General features: G+C 46.3%; 2 protein-coding genes across 5 annotated transcripts; one reads left to right on the forward strand and one right to left on the reverse strand.

Moving 5' to 3' along the window:
- LOC135537960 (endonuclease III-like protein 1) lies at positions 1 to 13658 on the forward strand. 4 transcript variants are annotated; one of them, XM_064963970.1, is made up of 8 exons: positions 1 to 494; positions 580 to 699; positions 838 to 1109; positions 6918 to 7088; positions 8913 to 9072; positions 9367 to 9447; positions 10846 to 10951; positions 11105 to 13658. In XM_064963970.1, exons 1-8 carry the CDS (start codon positions 242 to 244, stop codon positions 11460 to 11462), a joined length of 1521 nt encoding a protein of 506 aa, XP_064820042.1. In that variant the 5' UTR covers positions 1 to 241; the 3' UTR covers positions 11463 to 13658. The 4 variants fall into 4 exon arrangements, with proteins under 4 accessions (XP_064820042.1, XP_064820043.1, XP_064820044.1 ...); XM_064963971.1 differs by lacking the exon at positions 9367 to 9447; XM_064963972.1 differs by lacking the exon at positions 580 to 699.
- Positions 13634 to 27405, reverse strand: LOC135537962 (alpha-2-macroglobulin-like). The gene is made up of 35 exons (XM_064963974.1): positions 27320 to 27405; positions 26968 to 27148; positions 26425 to 26581; positions 25303 to 25355; positions 24943 to 24963; positions 24519 to 24684; positions 24346 to 24430; positions 23424 to 23574; positions 23198 to 23318; positions 22733 to 22842; positions 22478 to 22651; positions 21463 to 21696; positions 21016 to 21082; positions 20797 to 20942; positions 20518 to 20667; positions 20048 to 20200; positions 19815 to 19902; positions 19485 to 19632; positions 18992 to 19217; positions 18783 to 18909; positions 18564 to 18685; positions 18418 to 18469; positions 18259 to 18342; positions 17976 to 18152; positions 17428 to 17503; positions 17091 to 17247; positions 16930 to 17004; positions 15799 to 15961; positions 15342 to 15532; positions 14882 to 15097; positions 14615 to 14739; positions 14296 to 14386; positions 14137 to 14205; positions 13890 to 13992; positions 13634 to 13776 (listed from the first exon to the last, which is right to left on the reverse strand). The coding sequence occupies exons 1-35, from the start codon at positions 27403 to 27405 to the stop codon at positions 13736 to 13738; spliced, it is 4386 nt and encodes a 1461-aa protein (XP_064820046.1). The 3' UTR covers positions 13634 to 13735.

The following is a 27405-nucleotide window of genomic DNA, read 5'->3' on the forward strand; positions in this document are numbered from 1 at the left end:
GAAATGTAGTTCCTACTAAAGATATTGCTCGACATTGCAAGAGGTGTCGAGTTAAAAAAAATGTAACATTTGTTTAATGTTCTAGCTAGTCTTAACGTGTCTGTCGTTTGAAAATTAAATCAACAACCCTAGTAGGTCACGTTTCAATATCCATCAATAGTACTTGGAAAATGTTACCAAAACTTATATACATGTGTTTTAGCTCGCTAACCAGATTATCACTAAAATAGCTAACAAGCTAATGTTGTTATCCACGGTCCGTCCCACTTGCAGCACAACGGTATCCTATGCTTTCCACTGTTTCAAAATGACCTCGCCTTATTTCGTTGAGAGTACCGCGGTCATCACTCGGAGCGGTGACAAGACCGTGCCCCGTGCCGGTTTAGCCACGACGTTAAAAACTAGGATGGAGAGGAGAGTGTTGAGGGCGCACGTGAAACAGGAGGAAGACGATTCGAGCGTATCAAATCAGAGTTTGGGACGAGACGTTTCAGGTATGAATCCGTTTTATCAAAACATTGCCCTTCTGACATTTACAAACTGAGACAATGTCTTGCTGCATCATTGAGGGACTTACAGATGGGACAAGCTGTAGCCTAAAACAACAACTAAGAGATGACGACAGTCTTCAGAGAAAGAGAGCCTATGGCCTGGCTATATGCACACAGTCTGAATACACCCATAATATCTTTGACACAGGTGACGATGACGTCTACTACTTCCTGTATGTTCAGTTGTTCTGTACATGAAGAATGTGACATCATTTCTGTATGCCTCAGAATGTTCAGCACACCTCATCACTCAACTTCTGTCCCCCGCCCCTACTTTACCTTGCAGATATTGGCTCTTCTAGGTTCCGTCACTCATCCATCGGCCAATCACAAGCTGAGCCAGACAAAGCCCTGTCCCTGTTACCACTGGCACCCATCCTGCGTAGGAGGCGGGGCCAGGTGAAGTTGGAATATGATGGGAAGGAGGAGCCTAAACACTGGGAGCCTCCTGATTGGAGCAAGCAGCTGGGTCATGTGCGTCAGATGAGGAGCGCCAGGGACGCGCCTGTTGACCTCATGGGGGCGGAGAAATGCTACGACACACAAGCCCCTGATGAGGTGGGTGAGACCCCACTGGTTTCTGTCTCTCTGTCATACACCCCCCACTACCGCTTTGCCCCCCCCCCCCCCAGCTAACCCCCTGCTGTCTGTCCTACATCCAGCCAATGCTAACCTTTACCCCTACTGCCTCCATCTCTGTTGTCTGCTTGGGTCCGTACCACTACTGTCCAGCCCTATGCTCCTACTGACTCCATCTCTGTTGTCTGCTTGGGTCCGTACCACTACTGTCCAGCCCTATGCTCCTACTGACTCCATCTCTGTCTGCTTGGGCCTGTACCACTACTGTCCAGTCCTATGCCTCTACTGACTCCATCTCTGTTGTCTGCTTGGGTCCGTACCACTACTGTCCAGTCCTATGCTCCTACTGACTCCATCTCTGTCTGCTTGGGTCTGTACCACTACTGTCCAGCCCTATGCCTCTACTGACTCCATCTCTGTTGTCTGCTTGGGTCTGTACCACTACTGTCCAGCCCTATGCTCCTACTGACTCCATCTCTGTTGTCTGCTTGGGTCCGTACCACTACTGTCCAGCCCTATGCTCCTACTGACTCCATCTCTGTTGTCTGCTTGGGTCCGTACCACTACTGTCCAGCCCTATGCCTCTACTGACTCCATCTCTGTTCCCACTGCTACCCAGCCCATAGCTACTCCAACAGCTGTGTCTACGTATCCCCTTGCCCTTGGTTCGTACCCTGCCTCTGCCCAGCTTCAGCCGAACCCTGCCTCTGCCCCTGTACAGGAACCTGAACCCGTCTATACCAACCACAATGCCCTTCTCCTGTGGGGTTACTCCATTACAATTTACATGATGATTTACATTACAATTTACTTTAAGATTAAGATTCCCCACCTTCCTTCCTCTCCCCTCCTCTCTCCCCCTCTTACCTCCCCACCTTCCTTCCTCTCCCTCCACTCTCCCCCTCTTACCTCCCCACCTTCCTTCCTCTCCCCTCCACTCTCCCCCTCTTACCTCCCCACCTTCCTTCCTCTCCCCTCTTACCTCCCCACCTTCCTTCCTCTCCCCTCAACTCTCCCCCTCTTACCTCTCCACCTTCCTCTCCCCTCCTCTCTCCCCCTCTTACCTCCCCACCTTCCTTCCTCTCCCCCTCTTACCTCCCCACCTTCCTTCCTCTCCCCTCAACTCTCCCCCTCTTACCTCTCCACCTTCCTCTCCCCTCCTCTCTCCCCCTCTTACCTCCCCACCTTCCTTCCTCTCCCCTCTTACCTCCCCACCTCTTACCTCCCCACCTTCCTTCCTCTCCCCTCCTCTCTCCTCCTCTTACCTCCCCACCTTCCTTCCTCTCCCCCTCTTACCTCCCCACCTTCCTTCCTCTCCCCTCCACTCTCCCCCTCTTACCCCCCACCTTCCTTCCTCTCCCCTCCTCTCTCCCCCTCTTACCTCCCCACCTTCCTTCCTCTCCCCTCCTCTCTCCCCCTCTTACCTCCGCACCTACACCCTGGCCACTGCCTCCACCCCCCCCTCTCTCCGCTCCCTCATCCTCTCCGGGTCAGAGGTGGATCAGCCCCTGCTACCCCCTGCTCCGTGCCGTCCACACATTCTTCCCCGGTATTATGAACCTCCTGTTGACCTACCAAGAGACCGCTTCCTGCCTCGGCTCCTCCCTCTCCCGCGCCCTCACCTTCCCAGAGTTCGCCCTAGCCTTCTCCTGCTTCACAGAGGTTGTGACTTCAGTCCACCCTGCCGGGCAGAGGGAGCTCAACGGTTACCTGTCCGTCGTCTCTGACCTGATCTACACCTGGGGCGGAGACCTGATCTACACCTGTGGCGTAGAGCCCTGATCTACACCTGTGGCGTAGAGACCTGATCTACACCTGTGGGGTAGAGACCTGATCTACACCTGTGGCGGAGACCTGATCTACACCTGGGGCGGAGACCTGATCTACACCTGTGGCGTAGAGACCTGATCTACACCTGTGGCGTAGAGACCTGATCTACACCTGTGGGGTAGAGACCCGATCTACACCTGTGGGGTAGAGACCTGATCTACACCTGTGGCGTAGAGACCTGATCTACACCTGTGGCGTAGAGACCTGATCTACACCTGTGGGGTAGAGACCCGATCTACACCTGTGGCGTAGAGACCTGATCTACACCTGTGGCGTAGAGACCTGATCTACACCTGTGGGGTAGAGACCCGATCTACACCTGTGGGGTAGAGACCTGATCTACACCTGTGGGGTAGAGACCTGATCTACACCTGTGGCGTAGAGACCTGATCTACACCTGTGGCGTAGAGACCTGATCTACACCTGTGGCGTAGAGACCTGATCTACACCTGTGGCGTAGAGACCTGATCTACACCTGTGGGGTAGAGACCCGATCTACACCTGTGGCGGAGACCTGATCTACACCTGTGGCGGAGACCTGATCTACACCTGTGGCGTAGAGACCTGATCTACACCTGTGGCGGAGACCTGATCTACACCTGTGGCGGAGACCTGATCTACACCTGTGGCGTAGAGACCTGATCTACACCTGTGGCGGAGACCTGATCTACACCTGTGGGGTAGAGACCCGATCTACACCTGGGGGGCTGAGACCCGATCTGGACCCGTGGGGCGGAGACCCGATCTACACCTGGGGGGCGGAGACCCGGTCTGGACCCGGGGGGCGGAGACCCGATCTACACCTGGGGCGGAGACCCGATCTACAAGTAATGTAGGAGGTTGAGGGAGCTCCGCTCTCCCCCCCCCCAAAATACCCCTGAATGTAGTCAATTGGGGCAAAATAGGCCCCCTAAATTGACCAAGTATTTTTTTTTTTCTCCCCACCGCTGTAGGTTCTCTGCCCACTGTGCTGCTGTACTGCAGCAGCTCGACCAGCAGGTCTACTGGGGGTTAGAAACCAGCAGATGTACTTCCAGGTCATTACTGGTCACAAACCTCTCACCTGCGGCAGGTGTAACTCACTGGAGCACGAGACGTTTCACTGTCTGTCAAAGACCACAGGGTCGAGCTCTGATACTGGTCAGGATCTATGTAGGTCTATGTAGTACTGGTCAGGGTCTATGTAGGCCTATGTAGTACTGGTCAGGGTCTATGTAGGCCTATGTAGTACTGGTCAGGATCTATGTAGGTCTATGTAGTACTGTCAGGATCTATGTAGGTCTATGTAGTACTGGTCAGGATCTATGTAGGTCTATGTAGTACTGGTCAGGATCTATGTAGGTCTATGTAGTACTGGTCAGGATCTATGTAGGTCTATGTAGTACTGGTCAGGATCTATGTAGGTCTATGTAGTACTGGTCAGGATCTATGTAGGTCTATGTAGTACTGGTCAGGATCTATGTAGTACTGGTCAGGATCTATGTAGGTCTATGTAGTACTGGTTAGGGTCTATGTAGGTCTATGTAGTACTGGTCAGGGTCTATGTAGTACTGGTCAGGATCTATGTAGGTCTATCTAGTACTGGTCAGGATCTATGTAGGTCTATGTAGTACTGGTCAGGGTCTATGTAGGTCTATCTAGTACTGGTCAGGATCTATGTAGGTCTATGTAGTACTGGTCAGGGTCTATGTAGGTCTATGTAGTACTGGTCAGGATCTATGTAGGTCTATGTAGGACCTGATGAAGGATTATGTATTGGTAATGCCACGATGTAACACTGGTCATGACGATATGTAACACTGGTCATGACAATATGTAACACACAAAGGGCTGAATCCTGACACATACAGTATGTTGTCTGTGCCAATCACACAAACTCCTTTTCCACGGCTGGTGGTGACTGTTTCCTGTAGGACGTTAGAACACACAGAGGTAGTAGCAGGGTTCCACCAGTAGAACTAAATGAACGCTGCAGGTAGAACACACAGAGGTAGTAGCAGGGTTCCACCAGTAGAACTAGATGAACCCTGCAGGTAGAACAGTAGAACACACAGAGGTAGTAGCAGGGTTCCACCACTAGATGAACCCTGCAGGTAGAACAGCAGAGTGCCCATCAGAGGTGGAGGGGTTCTCCAGAGCAGGGTCAGAAGGCTGTAGATCTGATTTCTGTTCCAGGATCAAGGTGAGATACATCCAGCACTATAAAAGGAGGCTGTAGATCTGATTTCTGTTCCAGGATCAAGGTGAAATACATCCAGCACTATAAAAGGAGGATGTAGAACTGCTGTCACTGGATATGATTTGTTATGAGCTTATGAAACAAACAGTGCAAAAGTGTTGGAGATGGGAGATGGGCCGAGCTCGCTGGGGTGTATTCATTAGGAGCCAAACAGAACTAGGCAGGACTTAGCTGCATTTGTCCAATAGAAACACTTGATTTCGCTGCAGTACGTTTTCCGTTGGAAAACTTTTTGCTACAGTGTGCGACTAATTTAATACATCCCAAGCTGTTTTCATGAGGCCAGTTCAATCAGGCTTTACCACCATGACAGACAAGGATATAAAAGTTAGATGTCACGTGACATGTTGGTTATGCACACCTGTTCTCCCACCAGGAGTGATGAGTCAACCTCCTTCTGAGAGTGGAGACCTCTGTAGAAACTGTACACCTACTGAACACTCCATTTTAACACAAGGCAGTGCATAAGAGGCACACGAGCAAGGAGATACTGTTGGTTATGTAATGTATGTGGACACCTGCTCATTGAACATCTTGTTCCAAAATCATGGGCTTTTTATATTGAGTTGATCCCCCTCCTTTGCTGCTATAACAGCCTCCACTCTTCTGGGAAGGCTTTCCACTAGATGTTGGAACATTGCTGCAGGGACTTGCAGCCAAGAGAGCATTAGTGAGGTTGGGCACTGATGTTGGGCGATTAGGCCTGGTTTGCAGTCGGCGTTTCAATTCATTACAAAGGTGTTCGATGGGGTTGAGGTCAGGGCTATGTGCATGCCAGTCAAGTTCTTCCACATTGATCCACACTCTGTATGGGCCTCGCTTTGTGCACGGAGACATTGTCATACTGAAACAGGAAAGGGCCTTCCCCTAACTGTTGCCACATAATTAGAAGCACAGAATCGTCTAGAATGTCATTATATGCTGTAGCATTGAGATTTCCCTTCACTAGAACTAAGGGGCCCGATCCATTAAAAACAGCCCCAGACCGTTATTCTTCCTCCACCAAACTTTACAGTTGGCACTATGCATTAGGGCAGGTAGCGTTTTCCTGGCATCCGCCAAACCCAGGTTCGTCCATCTGGACGGCCAGATGGTGAAGTGTGATTCATCACTCCAGGGAACGCGTTTCCGCTGCTCCAGAGTCCAATGGTGGAGAGCTTCACACCACTCCAGCCGACGCTTGGCATTGCACATGGTGATGCTTAGCCATGGAAACCCATTTCATGAAGCTCCTGACGAACAGTTCTTGTGCTGAATATGAATATGACTTTCGCAAAGCGGATCCTGTGTTCTGCCTTTCACCCAGGACAACGGAATGGATCCCAGCCGGCGACCCAAAAAAACGACTTTGTAAAAGAGGGAAACGAGGCGGTCTTCTGGTCAGACTCCGGAGACGGGCACATCGTGCACCACTCCCTAGCATTCTTCTCGCCAATGTCCAGTCTCTTGACAACAAGGTTGATGAAATCCGAGCAAGGGTAGCATTCCAGAGGGACATCAGAGACTGTAACGTTCTTTGCTTCACGGAAACATGGCTCACTGGAGAGACGCTATCGGAGTCGGTGCAGCCAGCTGGTTTCTCCACGCATCGCATAGCCAGATTAAAGACTCTCTCCCCTCCCCTCCTCATCAAGTGAGGCATTACCAGGTCCTGGTCTCTCTAAAGTTGTCTAGCCAGATTAAAGACTCTTTCCCCTCCTCCTCATCTCTTCCACCAGGTGCGACGTTACCAGGTGCTGGTGTCTCTGATGTTGTCAAGCCAGACAAGGGACCAGGTGACCAGTGCGGCTCTGCAGAGACTCAGGGCTCATGGCTGTACAGTGGACAACATAGTCAACACTGACGATGACACACTGGGACAACTCATCTACCCTGTTGGCTTCTGGAGGGTAACGCACACTGTACACTGCCTTCACAAAGTATTCACACCCCTTGACTTTTTCCCACATTTTGTTGTGTTACAAAGTGGGATTAAAATGGATTAAATTGTGGGGGTTATTGGTTGTTGTTCATTGCTAGACAACCATTAGGTCTTGCCATATATTTTTTGATATTTAAGTCAATTGTAATTCGGCCACTCAGGAACATTAACTGTCTTCTTGGTAAGCAACTCCAGTGTAGATTTGGCCCTGTGTTTTAGGTTATTGTCCTGCTGAAAGATGAATTCATCTGCCAGGGTCTGCTGGAAAGCAGACTGAAGCAGGTTTTCCTCCAGGATTTTGCCTGTGCTTAGCTCCATTCTGTTTATTTTATCCTGAAAAACTCTCCTGTCCTTAACAATTAAAAGCATACCCATAACATTATGCAGCCACCACTATCCTTTAAAATATGGAGATTGGTAATCTGTAATATTTTTGAGGCAAATCCAATACAGGGACCTGAGATGTTGAGCCCCTGTGCCGCCCTTATACATTTTCTTCGCCAGATATCTAACTTCCTGGATGAGCTCCAGTCTTTCCTGATCAAAGGCAGCAAAAGATCTTGCACTGCCACCCCTCTTGGGTGAGTCAGTGTCGTCGTCAGCAAAGTCCTTTACCCCAAGTACACGGGCCAGGGCTGGCAGCAGGATCTGTGCGATGAAGGTTACAATTGTCTTGCACAATTTGGCAAGCTGTTCCTTCGTCATCTGTTTTGAACAAACAGAACAAAAGTTCAATGGAACTGTGATGTAAAGTATTCTAGATCGAACAGAATGCATTTGCTCAACATTGTTATTCTTGTCTGTGACTGAATTCAAAGTTTGATGAAGTCTGACAGAGAAATGAACATGAATAACAGAATGACTTGATTCAGGACAAAAAAATGTATTGCTTTGACACATTTTTTGCAGTATTACTTTAGTGACTTGTTGCAAACAGGATGTATGTTCTGGAGTATTTGTATTCTGTACTGGCTTCCTTCTTTTCGCTTGGTCATTTATGTTGGTATTGTGGAGTAACTACAATGTTATTGATCCATCCTCAGTGTTTTATCACAGCCATTAAACTTAGTCACCATTTGTCTCATGGTGAAATCCCTGAGCAGTTTCCTTCCTCTCCGGCAACTGAGTTGGGAAGGACGCCTGTATCTTTGTAGTGACTGGGTGTATCGACACACCATCCAAAGTGTAATTAATAACTTCACCATGTTGAAAGAGATATTCGATATCTACTTTTTATTTTTACCCATCTACCAACCCATCTGCTCTACTTTGTGAGACATTGGAAAACATTCCTAGTTTTTGTGGATGAATCTGTGTTTGAAATTCACTGCTCGACTGAGGGACCTTACAGATAATTCTATGTGCGGGGTACAGAGATGAGGCAGTCATTCAAAATCATGTTAAACACTATTATTGCACACAGAGTGAGTCAATGCACTTGTTAAGCTAATATTTCCGCCTGAAATTATTTAGTCTTGCCACAACAAAAGGGTTGAATATTTTACTGAAGACATTTCAGATTTTTAATTATTTTTTTTTTTTTTTAAATATTTAAAAAAATATCCACATTATGGGGTATTGTGGGTAGGCCAGTGACAAATCTCAATGTAATCCATTTTAAATTCAGGCTGTACCACAACACCATGTGGAGGAAGTTAGAATTCAGGCTGTACCACAACACCATGTGGAGGAAGTTAGAATTCAGGCTGTACCATGTGGAAAAAGTCAAGGGGTGTGAATACTTATGAATAAAACCTTGACATGTCTTCTCTCCTACCCCCCCCTCCTCCAGACCAAGGTGAAGTACCTGAAGCAGACATCAGTGATGCTCCAGAGGGAGTTTGGAGGGGACATCCCTAACACAGTGGAGGGCCTGGTAGGTCTACCTGGAGTAGGACCCAAGATGGCTCACCTGGCCATGGACATCGCCTGGCACCAGGTCTCTGGCATAGGTAGGTATGGCTCATATACAGTTTGAAGTCGGAAGTTTACATACAGTTTAGCCAAATATAAAAGTTTTTCACAATTCCTGACATTTAATCCTAGTCAAAAATCCCTGTCTTAGGTCAGCTTGGATCACCACTTCATTTTAAGAATGTGAAATGTCAGAATAATAGTAGAGAGAATTATTTATTTCAGCTTTTATTTCTTTCATCACAATCCCAGTGGGTCAGACGTTTACATACACTCAATTAGTATTTGGCAGCATTGCTTTTAAATTGTTTAACTTGGGTCAAACATTTCAGGTAGTCTTCCACAAGCTTCCCACAACAAGTTGGGTGAATTTTGGCCCATTCCTGCTGACAGAGCTGGTGTAACTGAGTCAGGTTTGTAGGCCTCCTTGCTCGCACACACTTTTTCAGTTCCTCCCTCACATTTTCTATAGGATTGAGTTCAGGGCTTTGTAATGGCCACTCCAATACCTTGACTTTGTTGTCCTTAAGCCATTTTGCCACAACTTTGGAAGTATGCTTGAGGTCATTGTCCATTTGGAAGACCCATTTGTGACCAAGCTTTAACTTTCTAACTGATATCTTGAGATGTTGCTTCAATATATCCACCTAATTGTCCATCCTCATGATGTCATCTATTTTGTGAAGTACACCAGTCCCTCCTGCAGCAAAGCACCCCCACAACATAATGCTGCCACCCCCGTGCTTCAAGGTTGGGATGGTGTTCTTCGGCTTGCAAGCCTCCCCCTTTTTCCTCCAAACATAACAATGGTCATTATGGCCAAACGGTTATATTTTTTTTTCATCAGACCAGAGGACATTTCTCCAAAAAGTACGATCTTTGTCCCCATGTGCAGTTACAAACCGTAGTCTGGCTTTTTCTATGGTGGTTTTGGAGCAGTGGCTTCTTCCTTGCTGAGCGGCCTTTCAGGTTATGTTGATATAGGACTCGTTGTACTGTGGATATAGATACTTTTGTACCTGTTTCCTCCATCATCACAAGGTCCTTTGCTGCTGTTCTGGGATTGGTGCGAAAAGAGCAAGTCAAAGTACGTTCATCTATAGAAGACAGAACGCGTCTCCTTCCTGAGCGGTATGACGGCTGCGTGGTCCCATGGTGTTTATACTTGCGTACTATTGTTTGTACAGATGAATGTGGTACCTTCAGGCGTTTGGAAATTGCTCCTAAGGATGAACCTGACTTGTGGAGGTCTACAATTTTTTTCTGAGGTCTTGGCTGATTTCTTTTGATTTTCCCATGATGTCAAGCAAAGGGGCACTGAGTTTGAAGGTAGGCCTTGAAATACATCCACAGGTACACCTCCTATTGACTCAAATAATGTCAATTAGCCTATCAGAAGCTTCTAAAGCCATGACATTTTCTGGAATTTTCCAAGCTGTTTCAAAGAATAGTCAAGTTAGTGTATGTAAACTTCTGACCCACTGGAATTGTGATGCAGTGAATAAGTTAAATAATCTGTCGGTAACAATTGTTGGAAAAATTGTTGTTGGAAAAATTACATGTAGAAAGTAGATGTCCTAACCGACTTGCCTAAACTGTAGTTAGTTAATTAACAAGACATTTGTGGAGTATTTGAAAAACAAGTTTTAATGACTCCAATCAAAGTGTATGTACATTTCTGACATCAACTGTAGGACTACAAATCCCATACTCTAGTCTGCATGTTGTGAGGTCTGATGTTGTGCAGAGTTGTAGTTCTATTGTGGGCGTCTTATAATGGGATAGTTTTTCTATTGTTTGTGTGTGAGTAGGCGTGGACACACACGTCCACCGTATCTCCAACAGGCTGGGATGGACGAGAGGTGGGACCAAGCACCCAGAGGAGACACGCAAGGCCCTGGAAGACTGGTTACCAAGGTGACACCACCACTTCCTCTACCCCATCAGGTCACTCGTTGACCAATCAGATCCCTTACAGCAGGAAAGAGAAACATTTTGCCTTGTGATTTCTGTCCGACATGATTGATGAAGATGGCGATTGTTGATCTTCCTCTCTCTTCCCCGACTCAGGGATCTATGGAGTGAGATCAACTGGTTGCTGGTGGGGTTTGGTCAACAGGTGTGTCTACCTGTCAATCCTCTCTGCTCCGTGTGTCTGAACCAGCACAGCTGCCCCTCTGCCCACCAAGCCTCCCCAGCCAAGAGGACTAAAGCTGGGTCACCTCGCTCACCACACTCCCCCAAGACCTCCAGGGTCAAGCTGGAGCCTGGTTCTCTTGGTTTGGGGTTACCACCCCCCTCCTTCTCAACCACACCGGTCAAAGAGGAACCTCTGGCTACCGCCCTCTCCCCTCCTGCCCAGAAAGAGGAAGTCGAAATCCAAAACCTTCTCTCCATGATACAACAGAAGAGGGTAGCATCCCTTTAGAGATGTAGGGACCGTATCCCAATTCTCTCTCCTTCCTCCCAAAGTGTGCTTGTCACTTCCCTTGACTGATTTGAAATGAGCGGTACTAGAGATATGGTGGTATTCACTTCTTTAGTGGGAAGACCATTTTTGGACCGAATTTCTGTGGACTCACAACACCCCAAAACTAAACCTTCACATTTTTACTTCAACTAATAAATACTTTTTCAAATGATCTCAAACACATTTGTATATTGTCCAATACAATAATCGTCACTTAATGTTTAGTTCCCGAAACATAGCGACCTGACAATTTATCCTTCAACTAGGCAAGTCAGTTAAGAACAAATTCTTATTTACAATGACAGCCTAGGAACAGTGGGTTAACTGCCCTGTTCAGGGGCAGAACGGGGGATTCGATTTAGCAAACTTTAGGTTACTGGCCCAACGCCCTAACCACTAGGCTACCTACAATACTTGCAGATATACCAGAGTGACTAAGATGTGTAGGGGTCAGAGGTCCATTTGGAATTAACAATGCGAGTGTAAAACACCCTGTTACTCAGAGCCACAAGGGATTGAGTTCCCCCAGGAGACGACAGGGTGGTTTGGTGACCACTGCCTTACTGGATCCAACTGACTGTCAGGGTCCTAATCTGAGTTTATGGGTAGAATACACGTGATATCATTGTACCCATAACATCAGGGTTGACTTCAGTGGTCACTATTATCCATTAATATACATGCAACAACTTCAATGATTTTACAGAGTTACAGTTCATACAAGGAACACAGTCAATTGAAATAAATGAGGCCCTAATCTATGGATTACATTTGACTGGGCAGGAGTACAGCCATGTGAGAGCATAGGCCCACCCACTGAGCCAGACAATCAGAATGAGCCCCCCTCCCCCGATAAGGCTTTACTACAGCCAGAAATACTGCAGGTCCATCAGCTGCCAGGTGGCTGGTCTCAGACGATGCTGCAGGTGAAGCCGGATGTTGAGTTCCTGGGCTGGCAGGATTACAATTCCTGGTCGTGAGGCCGGTTGGAAGTACTGGCACATTCTTTACAAATGACTTTGATGTGGGAAACTGTAGAGAAATGACTCAATTATCTGGCAACCGCTCTGGCAGACATTTCTGCAGTAAGCATGCCAATTGCACGCGCCCTCAACTTGACAGCTGTGGAATTGCTACAAAAATGCACATTTTAGTGCGGCCTCGTTGTCCTCAGCACAAGGTGAACACGTGTCATCAGCCCCACCTGTCAAGTGGATGGATTATCTTGGAAAAGTCTAAATGCTCAAATTTGAGCGCTTTCTTCATGCGTATGGGACATTTCATTTCAGCTCATGGAACAATTTACATGGTGATATGTGTTCACTATTGTTTAAGAATTGCTGAGTACTGGCCAATCAAAAGGGCTTGCTAAATCTTCTGAACCGAAACAGCTAGTATTGTACCGCCGTCGAAAGTAGAGCGATCGCTTAGTTGACTGTACATGCTGAGCTGTCAGTCAACCCAGAACATTCTGTCCCATTGTCAGGTCACAAACACTGCTTTTCACAGCTACTCTTAATCCCAGTATGTTTGCATACTAAAGTCTACGAACGAGATGCGAGTCGTGTTGTCATTAGGGCTCTAGAGTATCTGTTGGGTCGTCAATCTCATTGATTTGTGAGGCATTTACCACCACATCTTGCCTTGTCCACACCATTCATCAGGAAGTCATAACCAGGACTCAATACCTTGTAAGAAGTTTATATCATTTAGTGGTAAAAAGTCCTGACCCATTCCCTGATGAGAAGCAGGCCTTCACAACTACAGGGGTCCATGTCACAGACTGAGGAGCAAAAGAGATGACAACCCAAAGTTGCGTACAACATTTACACATTTGTACAGTTGGCGACCCTGATTAACAGCACAGATGGAAACTACACCTCCAGAGAGCTGCTCTGTTCACTGGACCCAATCACATTGCTTAATGTACCCCAGGATGAACACCACTGCCTCAATATTCACCTCACTGCTCAGAGACAAAATCACTCCAGAAAAGGGTTCCAATGAAACACTTTATTTCAAGATCCATAGTTTTTGAAAGACGTCTCAATGGTTGCAGGTGTGCCATCAACGTCATCTTCCATCTGTCGAGGAGCAAAGACATTTAATGAAATCCTTTAGCAAACTGACCAGCATTTAAATTAAAGGAAGACTGGCTCCCTAAATCACGTATAGTACACAAGTCAGCACCAATAACTCCAGATTTCAAGTAGCTCACCAGCTCGGAAGCCCTACTTGCAAGGGAAGACGTATTCTGTCTCAGCCTGGTCACCTGTAACCGTAAGACAGCTTCGTCTCAATAAATGAAAACAAGTTGACCAAATGTTCCTCAGAAGAGGGGGGGGAATAAATCATGTTTTGGGGAGGGTTAGTAGAGTAACTTACTTGGCTGGTAGTAGTCATAGATCTTGACCACTGCTGGCTTTAGATTCTGTACTGGGAGCTCCTGTATGATGTCCAGGGTGATGCAGAAAGGAAGTAATGTCAGCTGTTGGGAGAAAAAAAAACATATGGGTCATTAAATGATCAAAGCAGAAGTTACTGTACATCAAAATATATTATGTTTAAATGAAGCCCATTATATGAAGTGCCATGTGAATGGTTTCAAACTGATAGATGGTTTTCACCTCACCTCTGTCAAGTACATTAACACATGGTCATCTTTGATATCAACACGATCCACTTGACTTGAACCCCTCAGCTGTGAAGACAAGTCATTAATATTGCATGGACAAAGAAACATCATCCTTAAACAAAGGGACCTCCATGGATAAATGTCACAACAACTCACCCTCCCCAAAGAGTCTGGATCTGGAGAAAACCCAGAGAGCATTTTCAAATCCACTATAATCATATTGGTGGTGAGCTCCTTTCCATGATATCTGAGAAAAAGATGATTGACAACTGATTTTAATAATCAAATGCTTGGATTATTTTAGCCATAAAGACCAGAGAAGCAGATACGACTGATCCAAGCCGAGGTCCCAACTATTAGGTCAATAACCGATACAGGTATAACAAAACTAATTCATTTGGGTCAAACCCATTCTGCAAGTCACGCTCCAAGACACATTTAAAAGAATTCATACACATATGTCCTTCATTCTGACCGAGACTGGAGCTTCAGCGTGACTCTGGGTCTCAAAGACTTCCTGTTGCAGTCCACCTCTGGAGTCACCTGGACACTGAGCGTTGTGCTTCTGGTAGGAGTAGGGACGTTGTAGCGGAGCGCCACCTGGGATAGAGAAGAGGAAGTCAGGGAAACCATCCTGTCCGAATACAAACATTTTATGAGCCGGAAGAAACAGCTTCCCTGTAATGTGTATTAAAGTGCATCTTGCGCCACAGGACTGGAGGAGAGATGTGTATTCACTGACCTGCACTGAGGCACAAGCACTGCCCTGCACTTCAACGCTGTACTTCCCTTCTGTGTCCTGCAGCGCCCTCTCCTGGTACAGAAGCTTGTTGTTTTGGTTCACATGGAAGAGGCACCGGTCCCCACTGGGAGACCTTACAGTCACTGTGCTGGCTCCTCCTCTACTGAACACCCTGGTGGAGTAGAGAGCCAGGGCCTGGAGGGCCACCACCGTGTCCTAGACATGCAGACCACAGGACAATCAGTTCAAAATGAAGAGACCATTTTAAAGGATAGAATATTTCTCACATTGAACAGTTGCTAAAGTGACAAAATCCCAATTCCATCCATTACGATGATGGTTTCTAGGCTCTATCAGTGAGCCTCACCAGGTTGGACATGAACACATGCCCTGTGGTCTGATACAAGTCAATGTTTGTACGACTGCACCATTTCAGACCGCTGGTGTTTAGGAAGTATACCTGGGTGGAAGAGAAGCCTCCGTAGGCGTTCTGCTGCCTCACTAGCCACCTGACGATGCGGGAGGCGTAGCCCAGGTCAGAGGTAGACCGAGAAGAGGCGCCGAGGGACGCCAGCAGAACGTAGGAGCTGATCTCCACCTCCAGGGAGGGTGAGGTCTCCGAGGAGGACTGTGACCAGTGCAGGAGACCCCCTGAGGGTTGAGGAGCACTCACCAGAATAAGGACTAGTTTATTCATCCTAATACAGACTACACAATACAAAGTTCTGACCTCCCCAATTCATGTCCAAAACTATTTTAGTAGCAAGAGTATTTTTTTTTCTCTTCTTAACCATAATTTAAAATTAATTATTTTATTGGGCCTCTCTGGAGTGCCAGATGGTCTGCACTTTTAGGAGTACTCCATTATCCAGGCATGCTCAATCAAGGCAAGACAGCGCTACCAGGATATAGCTCACCCTCTTGAAATGAGATGGTGTCGAGGTGCTGCAGAAGCCGGGCCCGTGTCTCCATGTCACCTGCCAGGGTGAAGGTGTAGGCCAGCAGAGCAGTAGCGTAGGTGTTGGACAAATCACTGGTGGAGTTCTTCAGGCAAGACAAGCTGTGGTCCACAACAGGATCCTAGAGCACAGAATGACAGCAGCACATTAAAAGCCGGCCCGGTCCCAGATCAGTTTGGACTGGGTTCCATTCAACTTGCTGTTCTGGGGCCTCAGGCAGTTCAAATTGTTGATTATAGGGAACACTTTTTGCTGAGGAACGGGATTGTTTTTCCTTGTACATTTTATTACATTTGTAAAGGGTATAATTTGTGTATATGCAGAGGTCCCCTGCTAAAGAGGCATGGCAATCTAAAAATAAAGCTGAAAAATCAAACAGATCTGAGACCAGACAGCACATTTCCTTTCTCACTTTACAGTAGCATACTGTTAAGGGAATTTTTATCAATGACTAATTATGTATACATTTCAATCAGGACTGACTAATCAGAATACTAAATGTTACTATACATGTATGAGTTTTCATTCTTGATCCCAGTACTGAAAATAATGTGTGTGAACGTGGGCAAAAGTTAGAACAATGACAGTCTGTTCCTTGGTACACTCTCTAGAATGCTTATCTACACTGACTGGCCTTGACACTGGTAGAAAAACCCCAAAAAACCCTTGAGCAAAGAAGAGACGGAACATTTAGAAAACGCTGATGTAATTTTCAGTTTATAACCTGTGGTAAAATGTGTATGAACTCAGTACTCACTTGAATAAAGGCTGTTAGACTTTTAAGACCAGACTGTCCATTCCTCTAAAATAAGGGTCTTACAAATCATTACGAATTGACAGAGTGTTTAATTTAATTGGGTATTAAAACAGAGGAATTAAATTCCTTCAACACATACGGAGCCTAATCTCAGTAGTAACAGATCTAAGCCCATTCTTTGTTATTTCATAGGCTACTTGCAGAGAAATTACTTCACTACGTCGTAGAAGCTGTAAATGACAGTTGATGTAAGACAGATTTCATACAGGAGGCTGAATGATTTGCCTGTAATGACGGTGTGAGAAACGGTTCCGTGGAGTGAAGCTACTTACCGTCACGGACATGTTGAGCTCCAGCATTGAAGCAGTGATGTAAGCCGTCAGTGTGACTTCATCCGTCACTCCACCCTAGAAAACAATGTCAAGACACCAACTGTATCTAGCCTGTTGAAATCAAACTATGGCCGGTCTGACCAAACAGACAATATAAATACCTTCATTCGGTTGTTCAAGAGCTTCCCTAAAGTTCTGAAACAGCCATGTTGGCCTTGTTGACGTTCCAACCAAGTCTTGGATCGCTCCATCGTTGCCGGGTCAACATAGATGAAAGACTGGGCTTTGCCAAAGGATCTCAAGACAAAAGCAGTCAGCCTGAAGGAAGAAGTGGATTCATTTAAAAGCCCTGACATAATATCGTCAAGCTCCATGTCACGACATCACACGTCAGCTGTCCTATCCATCGTCTCCGTGCCAGAGATGCCATTTGATTGGTCAATACGTCATTGAAACAGTGGTTTTTACCAGTAGGTGAAACACAAGCCAAGTACTCACCAGGTGTTCCCCAAGCCTTGTCCAAACGTGCTGTACGCACCATCAGCATTCTTGTAGTTCAGCTGCCTTTGGTAACCTGCCGGTGGGTTTTCATCATCAACGGTGACCAAGCGCTTGTTCTATTCCCAGAGTTGTGCCCAAAACGGCTCCCTATATCTCAGGGCTCTCCAACCCTGTTCACGGAGAGCTACCCTCCAACCAAGTTGTAATTAACCCCATTCAACCAGCTAATTATTAGAAGGGGTTGGAGTGAAAATCTACATACAGGACAGTAACAAGGTTGGAGAGTCCTGCCCTATGTAAGGAATAGGGTGCTATGAGACAGGGTCAATATTCTACCATCAAATGACTTCAGTAGAAAACCATGTGTTGGGTCAGTGATGTTAAGACATTGATATCATCTGTTATGCAGCTCCGCCGTTACTGTGACAGCAGGGTAAACCGTGGAGAAACACTAAAATAGAAAATGAAATCCTCTAATTGGACAAATCCAGCCCGGTTTGTGGATTTGGCATCTTATCAAGACAGATTTTAAGGGACTCTCCTACCACTAGTGAGGAACTTGTTGGCCTTTTCTAGGATGGCTGGCGTGAGCTGCTCCGTGTTCCTCAGGTACTCCAGGATGTAGATATTGGGGGAGAGCAGGGCCATATTCTGCTCCCCGCACCCATACGGCATCTGCAACAGTCCATCCAGGTTGTTGAGGGCCCGACCCAGGATGTCCCCTACAGAGAAACGAGGGACTTCTGTTAGACTGTCCTCTTCAGCAAACAGCAGCATCGTCACTGGAGAAGGGTCGTCTTCCCACCCCTACACAATGGTCTATTTTACCCAGAACCGAGAGGGAAATCCTAGCAGAGCCATCAACCACATTCTGGGGAAGTTGCAGTTCCACCTCCTCCGTCAGAGCTTCTCCTGTGGACACAAAGAAGAGCTGAATGAAGAATCACATCAACCACCGTGAACATTCAACGTTGATTCATTACTGACCAGTAGGACACAGCAACCAGTTGTAGGCGTGGCTCTTCTCTGTTCCCTCAGCCTGGAGGAGGAGAGGGATTCATTTCAGAGGCAGTTCCACTAGACAGTATCTGTGCTACCTAACGTTAGTTCTCCCACAGCAGTAGACCACAAACCTTCACCAGCAGGCTCCTTGTGACCGTGTCAACGCGTCCTCTCTCCGGTACGTTCACAACACCATTGTCACACGCAGTCCGGGACCGGACGGCCGCCGCACTAACAGACACGTTCAAAACCCCTACACAGTACAGCACAGGTTACACAACACCCAGTACGGTGACAGTACACAACTCAGGTTGACATCCATTCTGCCGTTTGAACAGATGAAGACTAACCCAGGACAGAGGGGGCCATTGTCCAACTGAAGGTCTTTCGTCCATTGGCACACAAGCACGAGGAGTGCTGGACATCACGCAAGGCTGTGAGAGTGTAGTCTGAGGAAAGAGCTGGAGTCACAGAAACCTGCCAAAGAGGAACACGGCGTAAGATAACGTGGTACGACAAACAATACAACTCAAGAAACCATCCTGGTGCAGTGTCGTACCATGATGCACTTGGAGAGGTAGTTAAACACAGTGGCCTTAAGCTCAAAGTGCTCTCCCCGGATGACTGAGTAGGGCAGGGTGAGCTCCAGGAAGAAGGGCTGGAAGACCGTGAGCTCCACCAGAGGAGCCAGACCGAAGCCACTGGGGGCCAGGCAGAATACCTCAGTCTCCCAGGTGGTGATGGTGTCTGGGACTGTCAGGGGGACATCTAAAGATCCAGACTCCCTGGAATACAGAGGTCAGAGTTCAAACAGAAAGCCACCAAGTGAGCAATAGAGAAGGACTAATTGCAACAACGTTTGTTGTTACAAATGCATTTAAGCTTTATCTAACCAGGGACACCCATTGAGGTCAAAGGGTCTTTCCTAAGAGAAAGCTGGCCTACAGTTCACAGAGGTTCAGGTTCCTAATCTACACCACTACTGTTTGGATATGAGGCAAGAGCTAAGAGGGCTTTCACCAGAGGTCGGCCTCACTCTGCAGACCACTTACCCAACTTCCACAAGGTCCCAAATCCATGTCTCAGGGAAGAATGTACGGACCGTCTGTATGGGTGGCGGAGGTGGAGCGGCAAGTCCAGCCGCAGCCATTTCAAGTCGAGGACCCGCTGATCCAGGCCCAGCCATATGGCTGTAAGCTACTACCAACACAAAACATGGCCATTAGTGTCAAGTTAAAAATAGACTGAATGCTGCTGGGCTCAGTGAGTGCATGTAGTGTTTAGACCAGTTTAACCAGGCTTTGTTATTCTAGCAAAAGGTGATCCATAACCCAAGATTCATTAGACTTGGCAATGAGAATAAGGGTTGGGAAGGATCTCACCATAGGAGCGATAGTACTGGTTCCCCTGGTAACTGAGGCAGGAAGGTACTCTTATATCCAGGTTAGTCGCTAGCTTCAGTCCCAGTGTCTAGAAATAGCAGAACCAATTTAGTAATAAAAGTCCGTTTTGTCATTCTATTAAGTTTAACACATTGTAACAGTATGGTGACTGATTCTTCCCAGAAAGAAGAAAGAGAGGCTTCAAGTTGAGAAAACAGGGCAGAAATATTTACCTGAAAAACTGCGTAAGGATCATTTGTCTGCTCAGACGGTCCATATGGGTGTGGTATTATGGATCTCCTTGGTCTAACGCGTAAACATGCTGCTGGATCTTCAAGCTCGTAGGGAATATAGGTCGTCTCCTTGACCGGTAACAAATCAAATATCTGGAAAGGGACAACAGGGAGGTGTGAAATTACCTTGTTCATTGGGGACCAAACAGAACAAACCACTACTTGGGGAAAAGCTCCATTTTGTTGTCCATTGCTAAACGTTTAGAAAGTTGTCCCATCAATAAGGAGGTGCTTTCCAGTTACTGAGAGGCAATAGAAAGTGGGCCTCAAGTCCCATCACATTTGATAAAAGCTCCCAACAGTGAACAGATCCACTCCATGTCTGCTGTAGTCACTGGTTGTATTCCCAGCACCACCAAAACAGTAGGTATGGTGGTACCACTGTTGTTCACTTCAGTGAGCCGTGTTACCTTGTCAGCATCCAGCCTCTTCCCTGGCTCCATGACGCCAACACTCTGGTCAACAGCACTGAGGCCACAGAGGGAACCGGGCCGGGCCGAGAGACGCAGGGTGTTCTCCTCCCCTGGGACAGCGTTGGCGGGAGAGAACTCCACCAACACCTGGCAGACAGATACCATTACTCCAGGTATGATACAGTCTGCATGGAAATACTGGACACCTTTCATAAAAGCACAACAATGTTTGTGATGTACAGTCACTGGGGATATGCCAGACTCCTCCACACACACCTTGTTCCTGAAGCATTTCTCAGTGGGGAAGTTCATGCTGTGGGCGATGACAGTCTCACTGGGTAGCATACTGTACACCAGGAGCTGAACCACCGGCGCCATCTCTGGGACCACTGCCAACGTCAAGGTGACGTCACCCTCGGCTACTACAACGCAAGAGCAGGTCACTCATTAATCACCTTCCAGAACGTTCAGAATCGCTTAATGAAATTCACTCACCAGGACTGTCCTGCTGCACAGTAACATTGATGTGTCCATGCTGAACTATGACCCCTCTGGACAAGGCCTGGAGGGAAAGGAAACAGTTCTCAGCAACAGAGACGTTGCAACCTGGACTCATGGGGTAGACGTAACACGGTTAACAAATCCAGGACTTCAATTAGTACGATACGTTAGCACCTATTCATTTGTAGATGCCCATCATCCATTTTATATAGGTTATGAATTTGCTAAATGTATTATTTATATATTACGAATTCCAATTTGTAACATGAGCAAGGTTGGGTTACAGTGGTTGATAGGAGTATTGGTGTAGTTTAGGAACATCCTTCCTTTGAAAGTGTGGCTGGGGCCTGAAATGATCCTGGTCAAAAGGAGTGCAAATAGGAAATATGGTGCTGTTTGAGAGACACCATGGGTTTGCAGGTTGTTCCTGGTTCTACTCACCAGGTAGAGGACAGCCACAGAGCCCTTTGGGACAGTCTCCCCTGCGATGGCATAGCGGATGGTGATCGACACCGCCTGCCCACACGCCAGTGGTTTCTCCACCTTCTGAATAGCCAGGGAGCTGGACGGTTTAATGTCAGGGGCAGCGGGAAGGATCAGCGAGAGTAGGTGTTGCCCTCTGTTGAAATAGGGGACCCTGTATCCTGGGTACTCCACTTGTGGGGAGTCGCTCACCTGGAAAGGAACAAAAGGAATAGTAACTAAAGGCACAATCCTAAATCAACCCCGTCCTATATACAGTGGGGATCTGAGAGGATGACAGGAAGCAATATGGTAACAGATCCACCTTACTTCCACCAAGCCTGTGATTATGGTCATGACCTCTGGGCATCGTTTCCCCAACTGTCCTGGGGACCCCAAGCGGTGCACATTTTGGTTCCCCCGACACAGGAATGTCATAATTCCTATGTGTTCATTAATTAAATGCACTATAAGAATTTGTAAGATTCTCATTTGTATAAAATAGACAGGACCAGTCTTATCAAAATTAGATGGTATTTTTCCTCGGAGCTCGCTGCCATGAAACCACAAACAGTTAAAATACAAAATATGACGTCATAGGTTATAAAATGTCTTTCCACCTATGACCAGGACAGAACAGGTTCAAAAGTTTATTCCAACCCACGAGCTCGCTCACTCCAGACACACTTATCCAGATCAACTTCTGGAATCTTCGCCTTCATCCATCACGATTTAGAAGGCAGTTCCAGATAATGAAACTCTACCTGATCTAAACATCCCAGAGCTAAGTTGAGTCGGTTCAACCGTAGGTTAACAACCCTTTTTGCTTGCTTAAAGACCCACAATCCCTTCCTTATGAATTAACACTATTAATCAGATATAATAAAGAGTATACGTTTAATTAGTTATAGTTCTATTTAAAATGTAGATTGTTTAGTCCCAGACACTGGCATCGAGTATAAAGTCTCTCAAACCTAGAAGGAATCATACTTACTACGAGGTTAATATTCTCTTTGGGCAGACTGGTTGTGTTGACGGAGAACCTGGCAATACCGCGACTGTCCGTGGTTAGGTTCTGTAGTCGTAGATATGAGGACCAGTCTTTCTCCTCCAACAGGTAGACTAACATGTCAGAGATGGGTGTGTTGTTATATCGAACAGCATTTATCTGAGGAAAGGGCGGGAAGCAGTTCAGGAAGCAGGACAAACCAAGCATCCACAATGCAACAGGAACACCATTTGGACTTACCTTGCCTTCGATAATTGATCCATGCTCATAGATTTGGGGCGTGTCAACAAATGTGAATTCTCCAATCACATAGGAGAGCTCTACATTTTTTTCCTCTGACAGTGTAATACCTGTCAAATGAAAACAAATACGGTATATTTCACAATGCAGAAGCTGAATTGCAGTGCAGCTTCCACAGAATATTAAAACAGCATTATATAAAACCCTGCTGCAGCACCAACGGTCAAAAAGCTCTTTCTTGCCAACGCAGAGTCACCCAAACTCAGTTCTGGGACCCCCCCTGGGTGCACCTTGTAGTTTCTTGCCCTGGCACTACAGCTGATTCAAAGCAAAACTACATTAGGAGATGGTTATTTCAGTCAGCTGTGTAGCGCTCGGGCAAAAACCAAAACATGAACCCAGGGGGAACCCCAGGACAGTTAGGGAACCTGATCTAATGAAACATGAAGCATGATGAGGACTTGCCGGTCCCCTCCTCCCGTACTTCTGCATGGAAATTAAACACGTCTCCCAGCAATTTCTCTCCTGCATTCTTTGTGAAAGGGGCCATGTTGAAGACATAAGAAGCACAGCCAGTATGGTCCATCTAGGAAAAGCAAGCAGAACCACACATAAAAACACATTTAAATCCCATTCAAAATGTAATATGTTGGTAAAAACAGCACTACTCGTTTCAGGAAAGCATACAGACCTCTAATGACTCTTTGTGGCATGGAGGTGTGTAATCAGGAAGTCCTTGTGGATTTCGCTCGTCAATTGTTATTGGTATCACTGCATTGTCCACCAAAGGTCGGCACAACTTCACCCCTGCTTTACCAGGTACAGGCTGCCCATACGTGTATCTGATTTCAATTCACAACAAGACAAGTGTCAACTTCCTACATCCAGTTACCATATTAAAAACACAAGACCTAAAGGCTTGAAGTCAGGCGTTTAACACGGTCAATGAATCTGGACCTGTATTCATAGAGCCTCAGAACGGGATCAGTTTTAACTATAGATCATAATGAACGAGGTCACATGTCAGGCTGGGACCTGATCCTAGAACAGCCATCCTAATCTGAGACGCTTTATGACCGAAGAACCAGCTGTTCATGGAAATGCCATGAACAAATCTCAGGGATCCTAGCAGCACTATAGGTCTTCAATTAGCATGGGTCATTAATGCAGACCCCATGCATATTTAAGGACTTTTATATTTAAATAAGTATATTTGAGTATCCTCAAATGCATAACAATTTCCAAGTGTATTATCAAATGAAGCTCCAGTACTAGCAGAGGCTGCTGCCTACAGACTTGACATCATTGGAATACTAGTCACTAATAATGCTTACATACCTTGCATTACTCATCTCATATGTTTATACTGTATTCTATACCTCTGACATTGATCATCTATGTCGCTGCACCCGTAACATGTACCAAACATGTGTTGTGACAAATACAATGGCATTTACTTGTATTTTCAAATCCTTAATTTGAAACGTGAAAGTAAATGTAATACTTCTAATAGTAGTTACACCCAGGTAATGAGATAATTAATGACATGTCGTGGAGTTACACATCACCTTGTAACTACAGTACATTGCAAATCACCAATAGTGTTTACTCACTCTGCACACACTTTCACTTCATACTCCTCTTGAACAACGCTGATCTTGTCAGTGAGGTTCATTTTGATCTCAAACTTGGGCAAAACTACAGATAAAAAGAACAGCAGTCAACTCCAGAACGTTCCAGGATTGTGATGCAACATTACCGAGCATGAAAGAGAAACTCAACCTACCATACTGTTCTACCTTGAAGTTGTGGTAGATTTTCTCTTCACCAATCCACACTACAACGGTATAGGATCCTACAGGTGCTTCAGAGTTCAGGGGGTGAGAAAGCTGCAGAATGTTGCCACTGGATGTAGTGTTGACCCACTGTCCAATCCGGTTGTGATTAACATCCTGTTGGTTCATAGGAAGGGGCGTGTTCAGCAGGACACAACGTTGTGGAGAGTTCACAACAGTATACAGGACAAGGAGTCAGTTCTATCTGCAACATTCATCTACTGAAGAGGGTCCAGATTAAACACAACGCTGAGTGGAAGTATTTAGCTAACTTGTACAGTAGGTGGATATGAGGACCTAGCTAGCAGGGGGAGTCATAATGCTGCAGTCTTTACACTGACAGTCAACATAAAGTTACACTAACAAGGATCTTACCTCAAGTTCCACAACGTTGTACTGTAAAGGGCAAAGACAAGAGATGGGTTCATGTTTCATTAAGAACTCCAATGCCAAAACATCAGAGCATAGCTGTCTACAGCTACTAGACAGGTGATTGGCTTGGTCACTTAATGTAAACATCACATGTAGCATTTGCAATTCAATCTCAGGAAAAGATGATCCCATACATTCCAATCTGACCTATATGAATGGAAGCCTCATGTCCTGGCTGGTTGATTGCTGTACATAATACCAGACTGCTATGTCCATCACAGTATTGTGACACTTCTGCATCTTGGATTGAAATAGTAGAGACGGAACTAAAATACTATTGTCAAACGTATATTTGCAACTCACCAGCTGATTGACGGGGCTAAAATGGGTATCCAAGGTGACGACTCTAAAAAGCACTGTAAAAAGCCAATGAGAATATTAGAAGCATAATTTCAGGCAACTTTCTCACTTCCAAGGATTCCCAGAAATACTGGTTGAGGATTCCCAGCCTGATTCCAGTGTACATATCCTGAGTGAACCAGGGGGATTTACTGCATCTGCACCACGAGGCTCTTCAGATGTCTACCGTTTCCCCTCTACAATCCCCATAAGCCACGCATGACGTTAGAACAGAGTGGACGGGACCAGACTGGGGAACAACATTGCCAGCAATGATGGTGTTCCTTTCTACACAATTATTGCCTGATGCATTTCAAACAATACTGCCTTCAGATTTCAGTACTTCATTGTAATACCGTTATAGCCTCAAATAAACAAAGGGAGCATGGTGGGGTCGTGGATAACTGTTGATGTCAAAATGGGGTCAGGAGCCCAAAAAGGTCAACGCCCCGGAGTAAACCATTACAGAACATGCCAACACCTAATTGGCCTGTTTCTTAGCAACCAGACTAAAGGTGTACCGATGTAACAGGGTTATATTGGTGATTCCCCACTTTATTGTTAAGCCAATGGGTTTTTGGTTTGAGTTTTGTTTTGCCTTCACCTACTCAACATGGCATCTTATTGGCTGGTTTTCGTAGCTTGCTTACGGGGGGGGGGATGTTCCAGTAAGAATCGTCCCAGTGAACAAGCACCAAACCAGCGGGAAGTTGTTGGTTGCAAAGCACTGTACATCAAGTGATTTTTATACTCCCAAGTGATGATTTAAAATGTACAACTTGTTTGTAAATGTTATTCGATCACACATAAGATGCAGCGTTTTTTGGAGAATATTTGTTGTGCATTTTGTTGTAAAGAATTCCCGCCAGTACTAGCTAGCAACTTACTGTGTCTGGTGGGGGGTGGGGGGGGGTTCATATATTTTGAGCAGTGCGTGAGTGCAGAGGAAGATGGTGAGACGTGCATTGCATGACATGCAATTTTGTGCCGTTCCTATCAGAATCAATCTCCATGACGTTGGAGGTGTGTCGATGACTGATTGTGCACAACGCAGGCAGAGTCCTGTTACACCGGCTCTAACATTACCCGTTTGTCCTGGGTTGTAGATTGGTTTGTCCGTTTGGATGAACGTCATGGGGCCGTAGGGTTTGATCATCACTCTTCTCTCCTCTGTTGATAGGAATGTTTCTCCTCGAACCTCCACCTTAAAGTTCTGCACTTTGTCGCTCTTCACACGAGGGGCCTGTCAGGGACAGAAACAGGGCAACACCGGTGAACAAACGGACCGATAACATAGGACATTCAGATGTGGTGCCGTGTGGCCCAGTTGGTAAGAGCGTGCCACTAGCCACTTCGAGGTAGAGCGTTTAACTACTGCAGGGATCCCATTATGCATTCGGCCTACTGTAAGTTACATATGTAACTTGTCTCGATATTATATACTAGAATTCAATCAAAAACTGGTACAAATTGGTGCCCGAATCACAGAAAAGTTCTGGTAGGTCACCACTGACATTTCCCATGAAATAAGCTGGCATTGCACAAAGAACCTAAGCGATGCATCAAAGCTGAGCAGTACAGTCCACTCTTAATGGAATGGTTCTGGAAGTCCACCAGTGCTGGGCTGACCTGAAACTGGAAACAGCGGTGAAACTCTTGGTCAGAACTCTGGTGGAGAAGTCTCTTGTTCTGCCCGTCGGCCATCAGAGATACGGTCATGACCAAGGTCTCGTTGGGCTGCAGAAGGCTGGCACAAAGCTTGGCCTCCGAGCCTGCCTGGATCACTGCAGGAACAGCTACCATGTAAACCCTACAGGGAACACACCCGGCAACAGGAACATCAGTACATCTCTAAACACAAAGCCAGGTCAAATATACATCTGCAGAAAGGGGAGATGAAAAATTGCTCTGACAAGAGAACGTTAAACCGAGACGAGAGACGCAGGTCTGACCACTAAACTCTAACTGCAGATGGACTTACGGTCTTGGAGTCTCTTGACAGACACAAAGCCAGTGAAAGCAGGCAAAGAGGATCCATCTCCAAACCTGAAGCCCAGGAAGAACCAT

The sequence above is a fragment of the Oncorhynchus masou genome, unplaced genomic scaffold (assembly GCF_036934945.1).
Source record: "Oncorhynchus masou masou isolate Uvic2021 unplaced genomic scaffold, UVic_Omas_1.1 unplaced_scaffold_877, whole genome shotgun sequence".
Classification (NCBI taxonomy): Eukaryota; Metazoa; Chordata; class Actinopteri; order Salmoniformes; family Salmonidae; genus Oncorhynchus; species Oncorhynchus masou.

What these genes read in the sequence shown, in the direction of transcription:
- LOC135537962 (XM_064963974.1), bottom strand. Translation starts at nt 27,405, where the DNA reads ATGGTTCTTCCTGGGCTTCAGGTTTGGAGATGGATCCTCTTTGCCTGC. An exon ending in ACCTCTCCAAGTGCATCATG is followed by an intron (nt 18,910 to 18,991) that starts GTACGACACTGC and finishes CCTCTTTGGCAG; the next exon opens with GTTTCTGTGACTCCAGCTCT. An exon ending in GATTTCCCTCTCGGTTCTGG is followed by an intron (nt 18,153 to 18,258) that starts GTAAAATAGACC and finishes GTTTCTCTGTAG; the next exon opens with GGGACATCCTGGGTCGGGCC.
- LOC135537960 (XM_064963970.1), top strand. Translation starts at nt 242, where the DNA reads ATGTTGTTATCCACGGTCCGTCCCACTTGCAGCACAACGGTATCCTAT. An exon ending in ACACACAAGCCCCTGATGAG is followed by an intron (nt 1,110 to 6,917) that starts GTGGGTGAGACC and finishes CTCTTCCACCAG; the next exon opens with GTGCGACGTTACCAGGTGCT. An exon ending in GCACCAGGTCTCTGGCATAG is followed by an intron (nt 9,073 to 9,366) that starts GTAGGTATGGCT and finishes CAAACATTTCAG; the next exon opens with GTAGTCTTCCACAAGCTTCC.